General features: G+C 41.1%; 2 protein-coding genes across 3 annotated transcripts in view; both read right to left on the bottom strand.

Moving 5' to 3' along the window:
• The window catches only part of kcnab2a (potassium voltage-gated channel subfamily A regulatory beta subunit 2a), a 75,857-nt gene extending 71,992 nt beyond the window's left edge, over positions 1-3,865 (bottom strand). For both annotated transcript variants that reach the window (XM_086199702.1, XM_086199705.1), the window contains exon 1: positions 3,775-3,865. The gene's annotated coding sequence lies outside the window, so the exon portion shown is untranslated. The remainder of the gene's footprint in view (positions 1-3,774) is intronic.
• Positions 3,866-4,105: 240 nt separating this feature from the next.
• Positions 4,106-9,595, bottom strand: park7 (parkinson protein 7). Its single transcript, XM_086200821.1, has 6 exons — positions 9,380-9,595; positions 8,774-8,875; positions 8,553-8,612; positions 6,713-6,782; positions 4,940-5,026; positions 4,106-4,571 (listed from the first exon to the last, which is right to left on the bottom strand). The coding sequence occupies exons 1-6, from the start codon at positions 9,467-9,469 to the stop codon at positions 4,411-4,413; spliced, it is 570 nt and encodes a 189-aa protein (XP_086056947.1). The 5' UTR covers positions 9,470-9,595; the 3' UTR covers positions 4,106-4,410.
• Between the last annotated feature and the right edge of the window lie 6,521 nt (positions 9,596-16,116).

Below are 16,116 nucleotides of genomic sequence, written 5' to 3'. Positions count from 1 at the left end.
CAAAGGCAATGCCCCTTACAGTCCCAAATACCCCCCTGTCCACTGGACCAGCATGGCAAGCAGACCTAGCACCAGCAGTCTGCTGGCAGTTAACGTAGCCCACGTTGGAGAACACGGACACCCGAGGCTGGTAAGTTCTCAATTTTTTTCATCTCAGCACCCCATCTGTGTTCAAGTAGCAACACTCTTCCATCGTCATGTCAGCTTGGAAAACAAGACTGGAGCAGAAAAACTATGACAGAAACACCATCCCTATCCTCTATGCTGCTGTTTCTGCAGCGACCAAAGATAGTATAGAAGCCTATGATGCAACACTTCACTGCTGTACTGACACCTATCACTTCTGTCTGGAGTGGCAACTGTGTTCAGGACATCAACCGTGACGTAGCAGAAAGACAAGCAAACAGAGAGACAACTCCTCATCTATTCTCACACAGCTTAGCCTATTGAATAGTCCTAATTATTTTAATTTAATCCACACTAAAGAACACATACAATTACTTAATGCATTGTATCATTCCATTGTCCTTGCTGTAGGATACTAGACACATTGCTCCTTTGGAGTTTTTTGTACTGATCCTTATTGGCTGTCCATCAGTCAATGCCACTCTGAAACGACGATATCAGTAGCAAAAATGTTTTTTTAATTAAAAAAAAAAGCTAACACTGTACTTAATATGTTTAACACAACATGACTACACCTACTAAAAGTTACTCGTGCAGCCCCATGTTGATCTGACTCTGGGGTCCCCTGGGTATTGGCCAAGAGAAGGCCATTAGGCTTTTAGTGCTTCTGTTTCTGCCTGTTCTCAAAGCGAACAGAGGAAGTGGCAGGTGTTAAGTAAACAAATTCAGAGGCTGTGAGGAGCTGGTCTGTAACCTCATGTACAACCTGAAAACCCGAACAATTCCCGCTGAGATCTTGACCAAGGAAAGGAGACAGTAAATGACGCAAATGATGATACATCTCACTATGTGTGTGTGTGTGTGTGTGTGTGTGTATTAAGGTGATATTATCAGAAATTCTTACACCATAAAAATCAGCACAGGATTGATGTAATGAAGTCCAGTGTCAGTCATAATCTAGGGAGGATTAGTCTCAATCTGAAAGCCATGGGTGGTTATTAATTGTCCCGTAGAAACATAATCTGAAAACACTGCAAAATCCATTAAAGTTAGTACACGCCAGAACTATGCAATATAATTTACAGCAATATCCCTCATCGCAGAAATAAGATGTATACAGGTAATGCTGATGAAGGGACAGAGTCTGTAAACCACAATTACTCTAATGGGAGTATAACTGATGGTGATGTTATCAAAATGTGCATCCATCCACAGTGGGTTTTGCTTCCCAATGTGATGTATGGAGGCTGTTATTACAGCAGTTATTCCACGACTGGATGAATTGTGTTGTACAGCTCGCAGGCCACCGTGGGACTGCTCTACACACCATCTGCAATCCTCTCTGTATTTGCTCATCTTTGCAAACAAATTCAGTTTTTTCCATTCAACAAACAGGCTGAAAGGGATGAGTCTTCCTCTTTTGTACCTTTTGCCAACATTGCATACTTCTGCTAATTTACTAAACCTAAAAACAAACAAAAGAAAAAGCTGAAAGCGCCCAGGGTTTAATGTGTATCCCTCGCATCTGAGAGCTCAATTTAATGCAGTCAATATACGAATAGATGAAGTTTGTCTTCACATAACCTGAAGCTCTATTTTTGTTGATGTGGCAGAGGATGAAACCTAACAAGACGTCAGCAATATGTCATTATCTTTGCTACAGCAAGTCAAGTGTGTTCTTTGCTTTATATAACGCCATCAGAGCAACTTTGCCTAAGAGGCTTATTAATACTGATCACTATGAATTAAATCAAATTAGCATTGCAGCCTAAAATGATCTAAAACTTAGAAGTGGTGTATCCTAAAGTGACTTTTTTTTGCATTTGGAACAAAGTGTGGTATGGGATTGAAAGTGAGGTGAGAAAGATCTACAAATCTATAGCAGATGACACAAAGATATGTCATGTTTGATGAAAGCCCAACTGCTAGCAAATTGCCTATTAGTATTTGAAACGTATCAGCTGAAAACAACCAAAGCAAGCAAACTCAGTCTGCTTTATCTGGAGGCCAATGAAAGTGGGGGGTTCTAATCAGGGGATGCAAAGTGCAGCACTCTAATTGCATCATTAGCTAAACCAATGACTCAGTCACACTGACTTCTGCTCCCCCTCCCCCATGCCCTCCCTCCTCTGCCCCATCCAGAAATAGGGAGTCAAGCCTCAAGCTCTTAACTGTACAGCTGCTCAAGCAGAATAATTCTAACATGTTATGTGCAACAGCGCAAAATGTTAACATTCCAGAAATATCCAACTGAAAAACATAGCATTCGTGAGACTGTGCTACACAACTGGCATCAAGACACAATTTAGCCACTCATGCTTATCGTCTCCAAGAGAATGATGACTAGTCCTTTATTTTCAAAAAGAGAAATAAAACATATTAGCTCAGGCACAAATACAATGACGCTACCTCAAGATGACAGGCACAGCCCCATCTAGACTGACATTTTGTGTTGTGCGCCCAGAAGTCATACACAGGTAGGCTCAGAGGATTTTGATTTGATGTGATTTGGGACCCTTTTTTGTGTGTCTTTGTTTGTGAGAAACTCACTTTTGTTGGTTGTACAATAGTGAATGAAAAATCTATGAGTTGCCCTTCTCTTTGGATGACCCCTGACTACTGCGGTGATGCATAGTTTTCTATATATGACTAAGAGATGAGTTCCCAGCATTTGCAAACACAGCATAAGGTGATAACTTGTATTTCCTCTCAGCGAAGAGAAACAGTTGAATATCTCTGGTTCTTCCTGTTTTAAGAGCTCAAATGTAAATGACAGCATAATCATGACATATTGACTATTCTTGGTGAAGCCAGTGCTGCATAAATGCTGTTAAATTAAGGGACTTAATAAGGAGAAATGGCATTATTAATGACAACTGCAGTTAAGTCATTTACATTATGTCAGCTACACCTTCTGACCTTAACCACTAAATCATGACACTCCCACAGGTTAGGGTTACTTGGATGAAAGAAAAAGCACAAATTTTCATTTTGAGCATGTTATTTAGATAGTTGCACGTGTCAGACAGCCGTTTTTTCTGCGTTGTCACGGTGATGGATCGGCCTGACTGAGGAAGTAACCTGGCCTCTGCCGCACTGTGTTAGCTACAGTCGCATATGAATGCAGCACAGTCCGACTGCGGCTGCTGATGAGGAGGGAGGTCCTGGACCTGATGTCTCCACGTCGGGTCACATCTGTAGAACACTGCCGATGTTCCTCCGCATCCAGTCACCTCAAACTATTGTCAGTCTGACCGCATCTCTGGATGGTGGACGGGACCCGTTACCTCAGGCTAGCGTTACTCTGCCTGGCCAATTTAAGACGCTGATGCCAAAACCATGATGGCATGAATGCAGCGAACTTGAAACCACTCAGCACACTTAGCAAGCTAAACAACAAGACGACTCCCATTAACCCGCCGTTTTAATGATTTTACACACTGACGCTGTGTATTACTAGCTAACTGAACCCTAACAATGTCAATTACGATAGCTAGTTACCGTGATTAACGTCGCGTAAACTGCTTTGCCCACGAAGACAATATGTTGCTATGGCAATATCGGTGAGACACTGTGATTGATAAAGTCACAGATAACCTCCGCCACACTTGTTGTTGCGGAAGATTTAAAAAATAAATAGACACCTACCTTTAGCGAAATCCTTCTCTTCTTCTTTCACTGAAGACCGTCTGGATTTTTGTTGCTCTGCCCCAACTACCACGCGCTGTACTGAAGCCCCGCCCCATAGCTGCGGGCGACCTACCATTCGCTAGCTAGGATACAACGGCTGCAAGCCGGGTCTTCTCATTGGACAGGCTTCCTGTCAATCAATTCGGATTCTGCTTCCCGCGTTCTTCCCAGTGCCCACAATGCATTACATTATGCAGCCTAAATTTAGGCGTCAACAGCCACTGCAGGCATATGAAATCCAAGCCACAGTGACCTCCAGTATTGTTATTTACCATTGAGCGAGACAGAGTCAGGTGCAGTTGTTTTTAATGTCAGATAGAACGAGCAATTTGTGGTTAAATTACACTGAAAAAAAAAAAGATTTAATTTTGGAATTTGGTGGTTATTACCCATGTGTATTTCAGTGTTGAAAGAAAAACAAGGATGTGTGTAATTGCCCATGAAGTAAGATAGTGACAGAAAGGCCGAATGTCCTCCAGGGAGAATGATTTGTCACTTTGACTCTTGGTGCCAGCTACACTGGGTGAGCTGTCTAAGCAGAGCTAGACTTGTATAGCAGGAATCTTCTTGGCAGATGTAAGTGAACAGCTACATTCAGTCTTTCATCATGAGAGGAGCCTTGACTTGAGCTGCAACCTCAGCCCCCATAAGTTCCTCTACAATTGTCAGGGCAAACTCGAAACTGGTTCCTGGCCCACGGCTGGTGATGTAATGTCCATCCTTCTGCACTCGAGCCTCAGAATATTTATAGTGGTCTAAAAAAAGACAAAAAGCAATACCATAAGGATAATCACAATGAGAGGCTCAAGCTACACGCTGAAAGCCAAACGTCTTAAGAGACCCCACTGCTACATTCACTTAAGGGATCTATCATCACTGCAGCTGACCCAGTTCTAGTATGTTCTGTCAAATTCCTGCAACCACTTCCACCTCTGAGTGGTGTGTTCCCCTCTACTGCATAGAGGAATGACCCTCTACAGGCAGCAAAGAGCTATGACAGCACCATCTGCTGCCCATTACAAATAATGACAATCCTCCCCCAGCAGCAAACATAAGCTCTATTAGTGGTACATTTTTAAAAGATTTTTTCCCTTTTTGTAAGCACGTTTGGTGTTGTTATTACCTCCAGCCATCATCTTTTCCTTCATAGCAGGATGTGTGGTGACTGTGCTGCCGTAGCCAACACCATGAGCCAGGAGAGCAGTGGGACCTGCAGAGGGGCAAAGCTGTTAAGGGTTCATTGGACGGCTTCCTGTTAGAATGTGACTCAAGAAAATGTCCTGTTGTTCATGTCAGTCAAGGGTTCCATCATAATGCGGTCTAAAAATAGGGTCAAGCATAAAAAAAATTTACTACTATAAAGTATATTAATGAAGAATGCACAATATTGGATTTTCTGCCAAATATCTGATATGCTGACATGTTTGCCAATTTTATCCAATGTTAATCTATATAAAAACATGATGTTTACATTTTGACACTGATAATAAAACAGCTTTCTTTATTTCCAAAATATTTGGAAGATCCCTCAAAACATAAATAAAGCACATTCTTTGAGGAACAGTTTTGCTCATCTGACCATCCCTGTTTACAAATAAAGGAGCTACATTTGCCGATACCAATGGCGTGCATCCCTAAAATTATAGACGTTTTAAAATATCAAACATCATATCATAACGGTGTCCTAGATCACAATGTTGTTTGTAACACAGTTACAATTTCAGCCACCACCCAGAGAGGCTGCAGCCCGTTGAAGAGAGAAAAAAGTAGAGGCGGAGACATTGACGACTGCTGCTGCTGCTGCTGCATTAACTTTGCAATGGCCTAGCACTGCAGTGAGCTCATCCAAAAACTGTTAATAAATAGAAAGTTATCGATTATGCTCCTTGGCTGCCTTCCCATGAAGTCTAAAGATTACAATTTCCCCTGGCAGAACACTAGACTGCCAGTTAAAGCCAAGCTACTCTTGTTACAGCTAATCCCCACCCAGAGGACACCAGCCTGGGAAGCAGTCAGACAGCCGGGCAGACATCGGTGAGGATCTATCATCCCACAGATTACTTCAAACATGCATCTATGTTTTGCGGATATCTGTCAATGAGCTAATGTAATCATTTTAAATTCTCTATATAACTCCAGCAATGCCGCAGTCATAGAAGGAATATCAGTAAACAAACAAGATAATTATGCTTTTCTCCCTCCTGAGTATTATGAAAAATTATTTTCAAGCAGGGCCAGGACGATCAGTCTGACAACTGTCCCTCTTGCCAGCAGGTTAATTAAACTGTGTATTCCTATGAGTGTTTCAGTCATTTTCTAGGACATCCTTCAATCCACTTTGCCATATTGGTCCACTGTCCTGATTCTAAATGTCCTTCCTATGTCCTTTTTCAGCATATGGACGGCTGTCAAATAAAATATCAGTGTCTACAGGTTCATTTGGGGACAGTCATTTATCAAATCTTCAGCTTTCTTTTTCAACACCAGAAGGGGGATTATGAAAAAAAAAAGACTAAGAAATGAAAGATGCTGTTTGTAAACAGTATGTACTTTTAACTATTTTGAAAACAAATCAAGATTTTAAAATACCAGAAAACAGTAAAAATGGCAGCACAGTACACAGTGTATTCAATTTATATCACACGGTTGTCAAACTGATTTGATGTAGATTAGTAGCAAATTTATTGATCAATTGCTTATGAAGATAAGTATCTAAACAATAAAACTCAGAATAAACTGCACTGCGTGGGTTGGATTATCTACCTTGAATCGATATTATGATGGTTAAACATGAGGTCATATTATATTCAACCTTTGCACATTTCATAGAAGGGTGTCACTAGTAGAGGTTAGACCTCCATATTCATGACTGTTTTGTTTTTTTTGCAAACTGCACCTGCACAGATGGCCGCAATGAGGCCTTTTCTGTCATCTTGAGACTTCAGCACCTCCTTCACAGCAGGAGACTGCAAAGAGAGCACGGAAAACAGGTGCACCGTGAGTCATCCGCTGGCCACGCAGTCAATAGTTTATCATTAAAACACGAGGGGCATAGTGGGAACGTATTAAAAATACTTTCAGAAAAAAAAGTACTGAAGAAAGTAACATCTGAATCCACCAGCAAAAACCAGCAACATCCCCTCCAAAAAGTTAATAGGCCATGCATGAACATGCATTAAAGATTATGGTCAAATATGTAGCAGGCCACACCCACTTTCCCCAATCAGTACGGCACCTCCAATTATATTTAATACCTTTCCTTGGTGCAATCATTCCAATTTTGGTGAATTCGCATCCTCTCTGAGTACAAATGCTTTTGTGGCGTTTGTGGCGCCCCCTGTGGGTCAGACTCAAAATGTTTCGGTTGAACTATTTTTTTGTCTTGAGCTGACATTACAATATGTAGCCAAATTTATGATGACTGGGCCAGTCGTTGGTGGACTCATAGCAGTCACAGTTTTCGACGGACCCAGCTTATTGAAACTGTCTGGAAAACAACGAGGTTCTACTGTTTGTTTGTTTGAACGGTCAAAACCACAAGGCAGCACAACCAACGATTCACTGAGGAGGAACTGTGGCAATAACGTTGAAACTAAACATGGTATCTGATAGATGCTCTGCTTGATGAGGTAGGCAGACCACCTCATTATAGAATTTTATGTAGATTCAAAAACAGATTGTGACATACAGTTGATATGAGAATCACACCTACATGTTGAACTTCCGTAATAAGTGTACTGATTTTATTTAGTGAGACACATCACCTGTAATATCATTGGACCTATAAGTTGCATCTATATTGTTTTGTTGTTGAGAATGACTTTTGTCTAATATTTCAGTGTGGGGCGGCACGGTGGTGCAGTGGTCAGCACTGTGGCCTCACAGCAAGAAGGTTCCGGGTTTGAGTCCCGGCTCGGGCGTGGGATCTTTCTGTGTGGAGTTTGCATGTTCTCCCTGTTCCTGTGTGGGTTCTCTCCGGGGACTCCGGCTTCCTCCCACCGTCCAAAGACATGCAATTTGGGGACTAGGCTGATTGAATACTCTAAATTGACCGTAGGTGTGAATGTGAGTGTGAATGGTTGTTCGTCTCTCTGTATGTTGGCCCTGCGATGGACTGGTGACCTGTCCAGGGTGAACCCTGCCTCTCACCCGTAGATGCTGGGATAGGCTCCAGCCCCCCCGCAACCCTTACTAGTAAGGAATAAGCGGAAGATGACGATGGATGGATTTCAGTGTGGGAGTTTGGTTTACAGTTGTCTGTAAACAAGAGGTGTGACTGGACCTCAGGAGGAAAAGCCTCAGCTCTGACAAAGCCAATGTAGCCTCTATGGATTAAATATTAACATACAGGAGAATGCAGAAATATGCACACCTCACTGAGTGTTTGCAGGAATTTTTTTATTTTTTTTTTTAGTATTTGCACATGAAACTGGGATACGATACACAGCATCTAGCACCAAAAAGGCCCTTGATAATCATATTTTGTTAAAACAAAACTCTGGTTGTCTTGTTTTTTCTTTTTCTCTGCAGGAGTAATTATTGTTGTAATTATTGTTCCTAAGAAGACTACCATTTACAAGGAGCTGGGGAGAATCACATTTACTGCATTCAAAAGTGTGTACAAGGACAGAAAAACGAATAACAAGAAAAGAACACTGGCAGACGGGAAAAAAAGGCTGCTGAAAAATGCAAGAGCCTGGACTATTACCATGCATGTGAATCTGTGTTTTTCTCACCTCTGCCAGATTTTGGGCTCCTGGCATTCCTCCTGGCAGAAGAACCACATCATACGGGCCCTGAGAGACAGACCATGATAAACTGAGACTGACAAGGTTTGAAATAGCTGAACAATGCCATTCTGTTCGGTTTGATTACTGGTGCTAAATACTCTAAAACATTTACAATAAATATATTGATTATGGCTTTTTAAACCATTGCTTCAGATGCTGAGGCCAACCTGTTTGCTGGCATTCTCCAGGCTTTCATCAGGACACAGCACCACATTTCTGCTGCACTGGACTGGCTCTTTGCCCCTCAGTCCTGCAAGCGTCACTTCAATCTGCATATTTGAGTAGGTTTGGGCAAAATGAAATGACAAGGGAATTATTATTATTATTATTATTATTATTTTATATAGCATAGGTATCACGAGTTATGACTGTCTGCTGACTGGGCTTTTATTTTGAAGGCTCCAACATGACTGTAAGGTGACGTTGAACTTTGACATTTAACTTGACCGTTGGTTACACGCACTTTCCAGGTTAAGAGTTTGAGTCAAAGCCAAATATCTGTACTACAGAAGGAATCATCAAGAATGTTAACGCAAAATAAACGTTATTAATACACTTAAATAAAACTGGTCCAAACTGAGTAAACATGTTGGGAAAAGTCCCATTCCACCATTATCACCGCAGCAGAGAACTACGAGACACGCAGCTATTAAAAGTGTTTTGAACTGACTGACATGAAAAATAATACCGATTTAAAGCAGGTGAACTCATTACAGCAAGTCCTCATAAGCTAGCTAGCTAGCTAACCGCTAACACGCACACAAGTGACAAACCTTGGCTCTTCGCATGATGTCCACAGGAATAACAGTCTCCATTTCCTCTGCACCCGTGGACAGGATTACTAACGCTCTCTTTGCTGCCATGGTTGAGCTTCCAGTTGTGCAACGAGCAAAGACGCAATGATGCTAACTTCAGTGCGCAACCTCTCCTCAGCAGCCTACAGCTAGCATGCTTTACTCCGGTGAGGTTGTGACAGCAGGGAGGTTGCCAGACTGTGTCCCTCTATCCCCCTTTCAACGACAGTGCTCCATGCATCCATAAATGTGATCCTTCATGATTAAAAAAGAAAAGAAAAGAAAGACTGTTAAAGGTTACAGGACAATAAAATCAATGTCACACATAAGCTCATAAACCAATCCATGCTCCCCTCCTCCTACTAGGAACAAAATTCCCAGTTTGCCACATGGATTTTAGATCGTTTTCAGCTTTTCTATTGTGCCGTGAAGCTCTGAATCCTGTGTGTTTTGCCGTAAACATACAAAATACAAGATGGACAATTATAGTTGTACTTCCAATGTGAAGCGTGTGCCCACATTTTTGATGTATTCAGATGGAAAACACTACTTCAAAAATTCTAGTTCATTAATACAATTCATTGTTGAGTACTTGTTGAGAGAATATCTATGGCGATTTAAGGCCATTGACTCAGTTATGTTGCTGTAATATTCTATGAGAATGTGACTTTGTTGTCACCACACCAATAGAAATATTCATTTTTGTGTAACCATGTTAGATGAAACAGTGTCCTTGTCAATATGTGAGAACATTGAAATAAGAATTTATACTTGTGTGTGGTAAATGAGCTTCCAGTCTACCATTCTTTAAAAGAATGACCCTAACTATGTGCGTCTTTGATGGAGTGGGTTTGTTACTTATTAAATCTGCAAACAGGTAAGAATCCAAAGTGCATATTATGGGCGTGTAGCACATGCTTTTATCCAATAGGTGGCGGCATAAACCAAAGATTCAGCTACAGACGTTGCTTGAAAAAGGAGTTAGCAGAACATTACACAACATGAACACGCACCACAGTCTTTACTTTAAACAACGTAACGTTCTGGAGACAATAACAAACAGATGCCCGTTTACCCTACAAGTTAATGACAGGCTTATCATCCACTGAGAGGTGTAATTGAACGAGCTAATTTAACAAAGTAATGACTGTGGTATTGAAAACAAAATAAAGCTGCAGGTCAGTGGGATCACCAAGTTCCTCGAGATCTTTCTGGGAATTTCTTCACCAAACTTCTTAAGAGAGTTAAGGATTCATATTGCAGTGTAAATCCTGGATTTAATGACTGGGGCTTTAGCGTCCCAGTTAATGTGCCTCTGTGCATTCTGCTGCAGAGACTTACTTTCATATTTGTGCAACAAAGTAGAGCCCAGTGAAACGCCTGATTAGACAAAAGCATACGGGGTGCTGGCAGCAGGTTGCCTATTGCGTGCCTGTGAGTGAATCCAAGAGGCAGCGGTGATTACCGAGATATGCAGCTGGGGATCAACTGAACTGGACCCACGATGGCACTCAAGCTCATTTCCATACATTAATTCACTAATGTACATTTACTAATTCCTTTCAGCACGTAATCATAAGGCATTTGATCACACTGAAGAAATGTTTCAAAGTGACTTTTGACACAGTCGTAAGAGTCATTGGAAACAAAGGATCTCACCAACAACTGAACGTTATATAACTGTTTTCACTGGGTTTAATTTCCTCATCTCAAGCAATGTTCAAGCCTCATGAATGAAAACAATCTTTGAAAAATAAGGAACTGGATAATCATTGATTCATTTCTCTCTCCATTTATGGCTAAACTCTGAATGAGCCACAGTGCTGTAGGGGGTCACATATGTCCATAGCCTTCCGCTGTAAACATTTTCTCTGTAGATTAATCCAGACTCCAAAATATACACTATTAATTTAGGCTAAGTACCAACTGAAAATAGTGTTGATCAGTTAAAGAATTATGTCTCTTTTACATGAAATATTATATCTGGGATCAGTTTGTTAAGATTTACATCATTGGTAAGAACCTCTAGGGTTGTTGGCACAGATATTGTTATTTCCTTCTCGAGGATAAAATCTAGAATGTCAAATAATTCACATTTTAAAGTTTCTTGGCTTGGAAAAGGCTTGCTTTAATGTACAGTATGTAGACACGTTTTAGGGAAAAAGTGGAAATATGCAACTTGTAAGGCAGAATGTAATCGTAAAGTGTGGAAGTCTCACATCTTGGGATGTGTGAGATCGTTCTGTGCAGTAAAAGAGTATTCATCAGTGGTTTGACTTATATTATTATTCTTATTATTTCTCTGCTGCTCCCTCATGCCTGCAACACCAGGCCTTGCTCCGCTTTATCTGGCCCCTCACAGAGGTCTGCTCGAAAACCTGAAGGGTTTCTGGAATCAAACCTCCGGGGAGACGAGAATACACAATACTTTTTTATAAGACGGGGACAGAGGAAAAAGAAAATCCTCCAACTGAAATGAGGGAATTCCACAAATTACCGTTTGTCACAAAGTAATCCTGTTACTATTGCAAAGAATTTGAAACGGTGTAAACATGGAAATAAACTGCTAATATGGATGTAGCTTACAAGCAGAGGTTCTGTTCAGTTGAGATACAGCTGCAAACCCTGTTTCAGATCCTCTGTAAGAAAGAGTGCTACAAAATTCAAAATGGATGTACAGAAAATTTTCCTCTCCAAGAAGAGATTAAAATTTTTCCTTTATTTACTCTTTTCATTGCTACATTTCAACTCATTTTGGTCAAACCTTTGTTAAATGTACTCCTGGTGATCTAATAGCAACATTGAGGATTTTCACTGATGTATATTTGGAAGGGTTTTATCTTCCCATCTGTGCTCCGGCTTTATCTTGTGTCGGTTTCACACATTGTAAACCACCAGATGCATTGAATGAGTGACAAGCATATAATCTGGATTGCATCTTGATGCTAATACCTTATGCTGCCAAGTGCTCAGGTGACAGCTGGGGGACAGTCAGGAGATCGGAGAGAAAAGGTGACATTGAATTTAATGCACCTGCAGTCTGCTGCCCTGCACGGACACATGATGGCGCCAATTGAGTGGGTGCGACAAAGACTAGGCTCTATCAAGAGTTGGGCCAACTGTGAGAAAAGATTTCCCCCAACAATCTTTGTAAATAATACTACAGTATAATCAGTTGTCTTTTTGTGGAATCATCTTAAGTTTTTCAGTTGTACAACTCACGAAATAGTTAAACTGAACAAAGACACATTTAGTCTCAACATTCATTAAACAATTTGTGTTAAAGGCTTTAGAATCATCCAAAATGAGATTCCAACAAATCCAACGCATGACAAATTATTTTCAGCCACAGAGGCAATATTACAAATTAAAGCAGCACATTAATGTGTTGTTTAGATGATTGAGTATGTGTAACAACATGAACCAGAATTGCCCCACAGTCATTTCTGGTTGCAGTAATCTGCCTATCCTCAAATTATGCCCCCCTCCATACTATTTCACTCCCTGAGACAGTGAGTGTCTCTCAGCTTGCCTCCATTAGATGCCTTAATGCTGTACAGCATGGCCTATCTTCAAACAGGAATGCTGATGATACTGGCCCTGCAGCGGTGCTCCCCCCAGCCCAAACCCCAGCCCCAGCCCCAGCCCCAGCCCCAGCCCCAGCCCCAGCCCCAGCCCCGGCCTGCTCCTCTACACAGAGGGCAATAAAGACACAAGGAGGATTAGTGTTGTGTTCCTAACAAAGTGGTTGCCAGAGAGTGAGAAGGCCATGCCCATGGGCTCCACCACAACCCTGCTCCGCTCCACTCTGCTATGTTGAGGTCCCCCCCACCTCCCTACTTGGGTTTCCCTAAGGTCCGCTCTCTCTCAGGGAGCTCTGTGGAAGTGTGATAGACTCTGAGTGGGTGAATTCATGTTGATGCTAAAGAGGCAGAGGACGCAGACAGATAATCCACGGCTTAAGCAGTGCTGTAGTAACTTTCCCCCCTTAAACAAGGGAACATATGTGAAAACAGTTAAATTTAATTCAATCACATACTCATGTTGTGCTTTTTTGCCAAACATTTGAAGTAAAAAAAGAAAAAAAAGAAAAAAATTTACAACTCTTGACTAGTAGGCGCTTGAAAAATGGCATCAGTAGACCCATGATGAAGAGGTTTGGCCTTCACAGCAACCCGATGGTTCTATGGGTTTGGTGACTCTTGCTGTGCAGAACGTGGTTTAATACAGTACAACGCTTAAAGGTTTAACAGTATGTCGATGGATTCCTCTGCAACAACTACGTGCTACAAATGGAACACCATATCATCGTACAAGTCTCTTTAACCTGTGGTTTTGAAAATTCTGCCGTGTTAAAAGGAAGTGTAACATCTGAGATTACTGTGGAAGAACATGTTTATGGTGCAGGTCTGAGAGGACAGTAGCTCTGGTTTGATGGAGAGCCGTGTACAGGACAGGACAGGTGAACCAAACAGCTGCAACCCTCATTTTTCCTCAAAAACCTCAGCGTGACAGATCACGCAGTAGCAGTTCACACAGTAGCTGTCTCAGGCCGCATTACACACATCTTTTAGATGGTCCATTTTGTACATTGGGCAATGAAATTCACACTGGAGACCCCAGAATATGCAGACATATGGTGGCTATTAATGTTCTCTTCTCCCCCCTCTCAGCAGCAGCAGCAGCCTTCGCCCAACATTATGGTCTGTTCCCGCCTGTCTGTTTTGGGTCCTCTTCACTCTTCAAGCTGTTTGCCTTTTACCTCTGTCACGCCATCCAAGCTCCACACAGCAGCATGAACTGTTGTGTGTGGAAGAAAGGCCAAGTTCTGTTAATACTTGGCTAAGTTTACATGTTCATTCACACTTGATTATCAGGGGAAGTGCTGAGTTGGAGATGGTTTCAGTATGTCAGAGACGCACAATAAGTAGAAGGCTATTCCCTAACATCGGGAGCAAAACCTATTTTTAATACACATTAAAAAAAATAGCATTAGACCCTACATTTGAAATGACATTGCTGAGGAACATAAAAATTGACATATTAATTTAGTGTTTTGTTTTTTTTTGTAAGTCTGTAATAACATTGTTTAATCATAAATGGGAATATAGAGTTTTTAGTTTTTCATATATACTCTAGCAACCCATCACAATCACAGGTGCTGCAAATAATAATAAAAAAACAGATCCTGTTCACGTGTCTCCTGTTCATACATCTGAATCGCTTAGTTTTGTATTTCATTTTCTGTATAATGCACTGAAACCACTCTGAACATGGATGGTAAAATATCCTTTCTCCAATTCTTGGTAATGGAGATGGATGCTCAATGGTTTCCCTCTGCAAAGTATTATAGAGGCAAAAAGGCATGCAGGTGTAGTCTATTTTTACCTGCATAAGCCTTTCAAGATTAATACAGTTTATAGTCCCTGCTCAGGTTTTGGTATACTAGCCTAACTCTAAAATTAACCGGATTGCACTCACGTAATCCCCTACTTTTTATATAAATGCATACTGCATTATCTGACTTAATGTCTGCAACATTTCCAAACAATTTTACTTGAAAAATTCTTCCAATTGCTATGAAAACATTCCCACTAAAATGATGGATTCTTTATTGTTGTCATGGGGTATGTTTGCAGCTCGGACTATAATTTTTTTTTTTTTTTTTTTTTTTACTTTCCGAAGGAGACAAAATCCTATGCAATCTCAATTATGTCTTTTTCCCTAACTATTCCCACACTTTTGATTTCCACTTAAAACGGAGAGTGATTTATCCCTATGATTGGAAATGTTCAATAGCACTTCTGGAAGTCGGTGCACTGTCCTGTGCAGATAACGCAGCGAATGCAAGATCTGTTTCTCTGAAATAGAACCCCGACAAACAGTGCTGTCTCTCTCAGACACAGTGGGAGAGGAGTGTGCTTGGATGGAAGCCTTTGAGACCAGCCTTTTTAATATCGCTGCCGCTGTAACATCAGTAAGGTGACATTTCGGCAGCACCATCAAGATCCAACAGTGACCATGCTGCTTCGACAATCAATTATCTATGCATAAAATCCCACCAGTGTGTGTGACATGAATCAGTCCTGGACCAGGCTTCTCCTCTGCCTTGATTCTCAAGAAAAGAGAGACCTTTCATTCGACCCTTAAGAAAGACAGCAACGCTCTGTGGGCTGATAAGGGAGTGAAAAGAGGAAAGTTATATGAAAAAATAAAAATAAAACCGGCAAATCATGGTTGATATTTATTTGCATTATCTTAAAAGGAGCTCAAATTGGCTTCATTCCAGTTGCTGTGAGTTGAGATCCAGAGAGAGTACAATGATCCTCTCCGAGCAGAAGGCAACGTGATGACTGAATGGGCCGAATACATTCTTTGAATTGCTTGATGGACTACAGGGAAGAATTTCTTGTCCAAGGAGGAGGAAATAGATTTCACAGCACATATTGCTCATATCAGTCTTTGAGACCGGTGCAGTTGTTATATGATTGTTATCAACGCAGTGGCTGTACGTAGTAAAAACCTGACATGAATGACATGTCCTCAAAGTTCTTCCTGTATCCTGCTTAGAAAAGGGTTCTATACGTTGAAAATTACACACATACACGTGTGTGTGTGTATATATATTTAGAGATATAGATATATATAAAGATAAATATATATATATATCTGTTGGTTTACATCTGTATAGTGTCAAATGTGAAATATCTCAGAGA

Source organism: Aulostomus chinensis, chromosome 3 (genome assembly GCF_037954235.1).
Source record: "Aulostomus chinensis isolate RoL2024-O1b breed Wild chromosome 3, RoL_Achi_v1.0, whole genome shotgun sequence".
NCBI lineage: Eukaryota > Metazoa > Chordata > Actinopteri > Syngnathiformes > Aulostomidae > Aulostomus > Aulostomus chinensis.
Note: the sequence above shows the minus strand (reverse complement) of the source record. Positions and strands in the feature narration are given on the sequence as shown.